The sequence below is a fragment of the Stomoxys calcitrans genome, chromosome 4 (assembly GCF_963082655.1).
Source record: "Stomoxys calcitrans chromosome 4, idStoCalc2.1, whole genome shotgun sequence".
Lineage (NCBI taxonomy): Eukaryota > Metazoa > Arthropoda > Insecta > Diptera > Muscidae > Stomoxys > Stomoxys calcitrans.
In genome coordinates this window covers 105,125,807-105,134,840 of record NC_081555.1, presented here as the reverse complement: position 1 = coordinate 105,134,840, position 9,034 = coordinate 105,125,807, and the positions used below count along the sequence as shown (strand labels likewise).

The 9,034-nt window shown below is 44.5% G+C and overlaps 1 protein-coding gene across 1 annotated transcript in view; it reads right to left on the bottom strand.

Moving 5' to 3' along the window:
* Positions 1–319: 319 nt before the first annotated feature.
* Positions 320–9,034, bottom strand: part of LOC131996996 (uncharacterized transmembrane protein DDB_G0289901-like) — a 58,487-nt gene continuing 49,772 nt past the window's right edge. Inside the window, exon 3 of the mRNA XM_059367223.1 lies at positions 320–1,665. Within this exon, the coding sequence (XP_059223206.1) occupies positions 320–1,665 (1,346 nt within the window). The remainder of the gene's footprint in view (positions 1,666–9,034) is intronic.

The following is a 9,034-nucleotide window of genomic DNA, read 5'->3' as shown; positions in this document are numbered from 1 at the left end:
ATGAGTGTAATTTTTTTCTAATGGTATGAACACATGCAATAATGAAGTAATTATTTTTATAATAATGTTCTGGACATTTGCAGTAGTTTCGTTTTCAGGATAACAAAAATATTAATGGTACTGGTGTAAAAAACATTGTTTCGGTTCGCAAATATTGGCTAATTCGTTTTAAATTTAACAGGCATTAAAAGTTGATGATATTTGCAAAAAATGGTTCCAGGATCTTGTAGCAGTAGTTTTTTGCATGCATGGTCTTTAACTATTGAATGGTAATATAGCTTAAACTATTCAATGGGGACTAGAACTTTGTGTTTTCATTCTAATCTCCATTGGTTCTGTTCTCTTTTGGACCTGAATAGTCATAACCACTGCCATTATGGCCATTGGTGATTGTACCATCAGTTGTTTGTGAATAGTTGTAACCATTTGAAGATGAATCTGTGCCAGTGCTCACTTCAGTCGACGTTGAGAAATTGTAACCATTTCCACCACCGCTAGAACTCTCTTCGGTGGATGAAGAGTAGTTATAACCTCCATTGCTGCCTTCTTCGGTTGTGGATGAGCCGTTTGTGGATTCGGTGCTTGTTGAGTAGTTATAGCCCGAATCCTTGTCGCCACCACTTGAAGTGTCGGTGGTTGTCGTGTAAGTATAGCCTGAACCTTCATTACCAGATCCTGCTGAAGTGGTAGCTGTCATTTCGGATGTGCTATATTCGTAACCATTTGTATTAGAGCTACCACCGGTGGTGGTAGTGCTTTCTTCTGTTACGAAACCTGTGGATGTAGAGAAAGTGAAACTAGTTTCAGTTGAGGTTGAGCTGGAACCTTCATTTTTGTCTCCTTCCGTACTGCTGGTGGTAGAAGCCATGGTAGCTGTTGAGGTGGTTGTAGCCTTCTGTGTGGTGCTGGTGATAGTAGCTTGTGTCGTAGAACTCTTTCCTGAATCCTCATCTTCGTCCTCTTCAGAAGTATTACTACCGCCACCTGAAATGCCACCGCCTGAAGTGCCACCGCCTGAAGTGCCACCGCCAGAAGTGCCGCCGCCTGAAGTTCCACCACCTGAAGTACCACCGCCTGAAGTGCCACCACCTGAATGGCTACCTCCTGAAGTACCACCACCCGAATGGCTACCTCCTGAAGTACCACCACCTCCTGAGGTGCCACCATTGGAAGAACCACCCCCAGTATTTCCACCGTTCGAACTGCCACCTCCGGAGCTACCGCCACATGAACTGCCAGAGCTACCACCGCTACCACTGCCAGAGTTACTGCAACCTGAGCTGCCACCACCTGATATAACGCCGTTTGAAATGGTGCCACTCAGACTTCCCAGTTTGCCACTTATTATTCCACTAAGAATACCACCACCACTGGATCCACCACCTGATGAACCAGCAAACAAACTGGTTATCAAACCGAAACCACCACTGGAGGAACTGGAACTACTGGAGCTACTTGAACTGCTTGAGCTACTAGAGGCAGTGCGTGTAGCACTACCACCACGTGTAGGGCTAGAACTAAAGCCAGTTGTTATGGCACGAGTCAGAGCTTGAACTTTGTGGTTAATAATGCTGGTCAAAAAGCTTGTGGCTGCCGATGATAAACCGCTAGATAGGCCTGAAGATGCAGATGATGATGACGAGTTCGTAGTACGGCCGACAGAACCTATAAATATAATGAAAATAAAAATCTAGTATAAAAACAAGTAAAGAGGAATTTAAATCTTTTGTCATAATCCGGTGAAAAATTCATTATTTATGCACCCATAGCGGGTCCGATTTGGTCCAAATTCGGTACGGACATTGAATGGTCTAAGAAATACCATTAAAGGTTAAATTTTGGTTCAATATTGGTCTTATTGGCAGCTATATCCAAATAAATCGCCATATGGGACAGGGATATCGAATAGCCCAGCTTCAGTCACTGTGTCAAAATTCATCGAAATCGAAACCAAGATTTTAAATCGAGAGATCGGTCTATATGGCAGCTACATCCAAATCTGATCCGAAATGGACCGTCTTCAACAACGATATCGAGAGGCCTAGCTCAACTCACTGTCCTAAATATCAGCGACATCGGACAAAGAATGCGCCTTTTATTGGGCCCAAGACCTTAAATCGTGATCGGACTATATGGGAGCTATATTCAAACCTGAACCGATCTGGGTCATATTGAATAAGGACATCAAAGAGCCTAACACAACTCCCTATCCGAAATTTCAGCGAATTCAGACAATAAATGCGCCTTATATGGGACCTTAAATCGAGAGATCGGTCTATATGGCAGCTATATTCAAATCTGGGCCGATCTGGGCCAAATTGAAGACAGATATCGAGTGGCCTAACAAAACTCACTGTCCCAAATTTCAGCAAAATCGGATTATAAATGTGGCTTTTATGGGCTCAAAACCCTAAATCGGCGGATCGGTCTATATGGGGGCTATATCAAGATATAGTCCGATATAGCCCATTTTCAAATTTGACCTGCTTATGGACAAAAAAAAAAAAGAATCTGGGCAAAGTTTAAGCTCCATATCTCTATTTTTAAAGACTGTAGCGTGATATCAACAGACGGACGGACATGGATACGGACACACCGATCACTTGGAAATTTTTGTTCGTTTGGGTGAAATGATATTGTCCCCATATAACCCAATTTTTCGAATTGATATCTAAAGGCCCTAGAAGCCATAAGTGTTGTCCGTTTTGGCTAAAATTTGGCACGTCGTGTTCAATTTTTCAACACGTTTTTCTTTTTTCGCTCCGAACATTCTTAACTCGTAATAGATCAATCAAGGATAGCTGCTTTCCAGTAGGCGATTGATGATCTGCTTCTGTTTCCATTGGAGCGGCAGATCTAAAGTCCAGGACTAGGTGGGCTTGGAATGGACTCCAAAGACCCAACAGCCGCGGTGGTGGTATCAATCCGTAGCATGTTGTCTGCTACTGAGACCTCAACTGGTGCAGAGGCTACACCAGGCGCCACTAGCCGACAGACGACTGGTCAGTAGTAACGAAGACACCTGGTTGGAGTCTAAAGGACAAACCCGAATCTATTTTTTTTTCGCATGTTTATAATTTGCCCAGGCCATTGCAGGGAAGCAAACCATTTCGCTCTTTAAGAGGTGGGAACAATAGAAGGCGTATCGCTCTCATTTTTATTGAGATGCTTGACGCGAATGATCCTAAAATTCTCACCTAAGTAGAGAGGCTCCTTTAATTGGGCTGGGAGATTCGTTGAAGGGGTTACCCAAAGACCGCAGTCCGCCAAAAGGCTGTGATCACCTGGAGGGCATCCCATACCTTAAATAACTAAGGCGAACAATAGTACTATGGGTACAAAGACCTTTGCTAATGCCGCTAAGGACAGCTTGGTGATGGGATTTATCGACAATGGAGAAGAACAGGCTTCATACCTTAGAACTGTTGGAGAGGTATAGTCAATGGACTGTCATTTGTATACTCCGAAGTCCTTGCGGAATTGCCTGGGCCTGCTCCAGTCTGTGATGATGCAGGCTGGTGGCGGGGACGATACAAACAACGCTCAATTGAGATATATCGATATGAGATATATCGTCAATATCTGGCCAGACGCGGCACGGAATTTAGTCAAGAAGGAAGATATTCCTTCTCGGCCAATGACACACGCTTGGATACCAAGGTTTTCCTCAGATCCTGAATTCATACTTGGGAGATTAAAGGACTGTAATCATAATCTTTAAACCATTGGCTGAAAGATTGGAAGGCGACCGGAGACTGTCTCGTAGACCTCAAAAAGTCTGAAGGAGTTGTACCATACGGATTTAACCAGGTGTATAGAAACTTAAGGTGTATAGAAGGGATGGGGCTGGGGATTCAGGAAACGACTCGGAAGTTGTTGATAAACACTTGTCTGAGGAACTGTCAACCACATCTCTTAAGCTTGGCGGATTGCGGGAGTATGAAAATCCTGCTGGCATGATCAAAACAGGAGGCGAAGGCGACGACACGGGACCCTATAAGCCCTGTGTGTGTGGGTCATCCGGTTGGATTGGGCTCAAGGTGTGCGCCGGAGGGAAAGATCGGAATTCAACAGGTATAACGCAACTTTCCAGTGACCTGAGAGCGAGTGGTTCTACTGCTTTCTCAACAGCCTCAGGTTGCGAAAGGAAACTCATCATGACAAGATCGAAAAATCTTGTGAGGATGAACTTCTAGTCGACTCAGAAGATGAGGCTAACGCAACAGTGGTGGAAATTCTGAATCCGGACTATGATTCGGTTTCTGGAGGTAAATCTTGTAAGGCCGCTTCGGCGGCACTAAGGGTCCTTCTAATGGCAGGAGGATTTGACGTGGTTCTTATCCAGTAAATATGGTAGCGTGGAGGAACGGTTCGTGGACTAAGAATTCCTGGATTTAAACAACATAAGGGTACAGGGAATGGTAGTCACAGAGTCTGTATTCTTGCATAGAGTAATCTAAACGTTTTTCTTTTTCGTCGCTAAGTAATGAAGATCCAGTTGTAGCCAGCCTTGAAATTAATAGATCTCATTACTGACGGGCTTCCCTATATATGGCACATGATTCGGAGATGCCGCCGTCAAGTCTTAAGTTACTGGTTGAACCCGCTTCTGCAGGGAAAAAGTGTCTCATTGTAGGAAGTGATGTTAACACACATCACCAGATATGGGGAAGTTCGGATATAAACGAGAGGGGTGAGTTGCTTATTGAATATATTATAAGCTGCAATCAGGATTTGTAATAAAGGGAGTAAACCGACATTTATTACCAAAAATAGGCAAGAGTTACTAGATGTCAACTGTGTATCGGAAGATCTAAGCGGATAGATATGCGCCTGGCAAGAATTGGATGACTTCAGCTTATCTGATCATCGTTATATTAGTTTCATCCTTGGAGAAAATACTGCAGAAGTTGTTCCTCGGTAAGACAAAAGAAGAGCGGATTGGAATAAATTTCGTAACAAATTCTAAACGTCTATCCCTTGTACACCAGAAAAGGAAGTGGAACCTGAGGAGGACATAGACATAATAGTCAAGCGGATCTCGAAGGCTCTGAGTGACTCGCTTGTGTCATCATCTCCCAGAGCCAAGCCAAGGGCCAAACAGCGACCGCTGTGATGGACCCCAAAACTGTTTTGTCTAAGGAAGAGCTGCAGAAAACTCTTCAACAGGGCTAAGGCCATGAGGGCACCACACGATTGGGACATCTATAAGGCTGAACTTAGAAAATACAAGGGCGAGCTGAGAAAAGCTCAGAACAAACCCTGAGCGGAATTCTGCAGCTTTGTGGAGGATACTTCTGAGGCTTCTAGGCTAATGAACATCCTATCCTCGAGACCTATTACAGTGGGATATATTCAGAAGTCAAATAATGGATGGACAATGTCAAGAGAGGAAACACTAGTACTTATATTGTAGTTGATACACATTTCCCGGGAATCTCTCCAATGGACAACGTGACACTAGTATGCATTCATCGGGGTTATTGGGGAAATTGTGTCTGAGCCGAAAATCCTTAGGGCGATCAAATGTCACGACTCCTTTAAGTCGCCTAGCCGATAGACTGTCTTCTTGGCTTAGGAAAATATACTCTGCTTGTATCGACATGTCCTACATACTTGTGGGGTAGAGGGATACAAAGGACATTTTAATTCTAAAAGCAGGAAAAGCTTAACACAGGAAGGCGAAAGATTTCAGTCCTATTAAACTGTCATCTTCATTCTTAAGACTCTAGAGAGTTTGATAGAAACATATCTAAGGGCAAAGATCGCTGGAGATCGCCTGTGTCGGCAACAGCATTTTTATAGTAAGAGCAAGTCTACTGAAACAGGAATTCGCGACCTAGTCGCCTACATACAGGGTTCTCTCGCTGTCAAGGAATATACAATGGTAGCATTTCTTGACGGGTAACGAGAAACCGACGTCAATCATGAAGGAGTTGGAGTTCCTGGCCATCAACACTACCGTAAGAAAGTTAATTAATAAATTACTTACTAAAGGATTCATTACGGCAGGCTTGGGATCTGTAGATCTAACAAGTAAAAGCATGCTAAGTTCGGCCGGGCCGAATCTTATATACCCTCCACCATGGATCGCATTTGTCGAGTTCTTTTCCCGGCATCTCTGCAAAAAAGGATATAAGAAAAGATTTGCTCTGCTATTAGAGCGATATCTAGATAGGGTCCGGTTTGGACCACAATTAAATTATATGTTGGAGACCTGTGTAAAATGTCAGCTGTATCGGGCTATAGACCGATTAAACACGTATGTTGATGGTCGTGAGATGATCCGTCGTACAAAATTTCAGGCAAATCGGATAATAATTGCGACCTCTAGAGGCTCAAGAAGTCAAGATCCCAGATCGGTTTATATGGCAGCTATATCAGGTTATGAACCGATTTCAACCATACTTGGCACAGTTATTGAATATCATAACAAAATACTTTGTGCAAAAATTTATTCAAATCGGATAAGAATTGCGCCCTCTGGAGGCTCAAGAAGTCAAGACCCAAGATCGGTTTATATGACAGCTATATCAGGTTATGAACCGATTTAAACCACACTTGGTACAGTTGTTGGATATCATAACAAAACACGTCGTGCAAAATTTCATTTAATTCGGATAAGAATTGCGTACTCTAGAGGCTCAAGAAGTCAAGACCCAAGATCGGTTTATATGGCAGGTATATCAGGTTATGAATCGATTTGAACCATACTACGAACCATATTGAACCATAATACGTCGCACAAAATTTCATTCCAATCGGATAAGAATTGCGCACTCTAGAGGCTCAAGAAGTCAAGACCTAAGATCGGTTTGTATGGCAGCTATATCAAAACATGGAACGATATGGCCCATTTACAATCCCAACTGACCTTCACCAATAAGAAGTATTTGTGCAAAATTTCAAGCGGCTAGCTTTACTCCTTCGGAAGTTACCGTGCTTTCGACAGACAGACGGACGGACGGACAGACGGACGGTCATGGCTAGATCGACATAAGATGTCGCAACGATCAGGAATATATATACTTTATGGGGTCTCAGACGAATATTTCGAATGACGAAATTAGTATACCCCCCATCCTATGGTGGAGGGTATATAAAATGGGTCAGCAGGGGAATACATCAAGGAGGTGTACTGTCTCCTCTACTGTGAAATATAGCCAGTGCGGAGGTGTGGTTGAGGACCTGGTGGATATACTCACAGAGTGCCGCACTATTCGGACCTTTGGAATTTTAACGCTATGGGTATATCCTACGGAGAGTGAGTGTGGGATTTTAGCAGGGCCGGAGAAGGATGTTTGGCTAGCGGTAATTGGCCTAGTGGGAGGTGTTTGTTCTTGTCCATCTGCTTTTGTCCGTTATGTCCGTATAGGGAGTTGCCCTAATTTGTCAGCATAGGGTTTCCTGCAATTTTTTTGTCCGTATTGGGTTTTTGTACGCTTTGTTGGCGACCATATTTGATCTTGGTGGTGATATGCGGTTGGGGGTGTCGGGGAGGTGGCTTTGGCTGTTTTTCCCTTCAGGTGACCTGTCGGGAACTGTTTGGAGTTCAACTGATAGTAGCTTCGTCTGCGAGATCTGACCGGAGCCCATAATCTGGTATCATGGGAGTCAATAGCTCCTGGGATTTCGATTCCAGCCTGACTATGGTGAGGTCCCAGTTGGAAGCACAGTGGTGGCTTTGGATCCAAATGGCGGGTAGAGCGCTAGCTCGATGTGGAGTTGCATTGTAGCCAAGTGCAGTGACCTATAGATCGACAACCATATTTGATCTAGGGGGTGATGGGGGTTTGGTGAGTCAGAGAGAAGCCCTTAGATGTTTTTCCTTCAGGTGACCAGTCCGGAACTGTTTAGAGTTCAACATGTAGTAGCTTCGACTAGGAGGTTTGACCGTAGTCCTTAATCTGGTACCACGAGAGTCAGTAGCCCCTGGCAATTCGATCCCAGCCTGACTATGGTGAGGACCCAGTGGGGAGTAACAAGGTGGCTGTGGTTCGGACCCAAATTGCAGGTGGAGCGCCAGCTCGATGCGGAGTTGAGTTACAACTGGTTGCCGTGACAAATAGATTGGAAGGGATTTTTGGATAGTGTTCCGCTCCTTATCAAGGGCGAGAACACGTCCAAACAACCTGGGATTGAATTGGTACTCATGTATAGCCTTGGCTATGTGTGGGGACGTTGGTAGATGCATTGTATTCACCCGGAGTTAAGAGCCCTGCAAGATTAAGCCAACACGGCAAGTACCTGCATTAAACACCAAGAAGCCTTGTCTCGTTGGGAGGAGAGAATGTTCCATTTACTGAAAACGCAAAATACCTGGATGTTTTGCTGGACAGGGAATTGAACTTTAAATCAAGCATTTTGGAAAGGGCAGGAATGGCAACTCTTGCCCTATACACTTGTAAGAGAGCCATTGGCTAAAGTGGTGGGTTTAAGCCGCGTCCCATGCACTGAATATATATTGAAGTTGTCAGGCCTATAATGCTGCATGGGGCTGTAATCTGGTGGACGTCGCTTAAAAAATCCACCTATTTTTCATTACTCAGCCGAATCGAATGGATTTCTTGTTTGTGCATCACAGCCGCACTGATGTCGACACCATCTGATTATTATTCCCGGCACGGGATAGCTGTGAGCACCACGCAGGCTGGAATATTGAGGTTCAATCTGTGCGGTGTTCATTCCTGTCACGAGTAGCTTAGCAGCAAGCTTCCGGGTGCGCCCACAGGTTGCGGATAGTGGAATGATCCTTACTGAGTAGTTGCAACGGCAGTCGCGGACAATCAACGGTTTTCAGGCAAGAGTATCAGTGAGAGGCCGGGGGCACCGGCTCTTGCACAAGTATTGAGTGTTCATGATGCTTGATATGGCAAGGCAAGAAAACCAATGGCCATCTTGTTCCCGCGGCGATCTGTCCTTTGGACCGGATTGAGCTTTCTCACCTACTGGAGTCTGACGAGGATCGCCACCTCCACACGAACATGTGGCTACAACAACAACAACAGCAACCATCAGACTCACTGATTTTAAT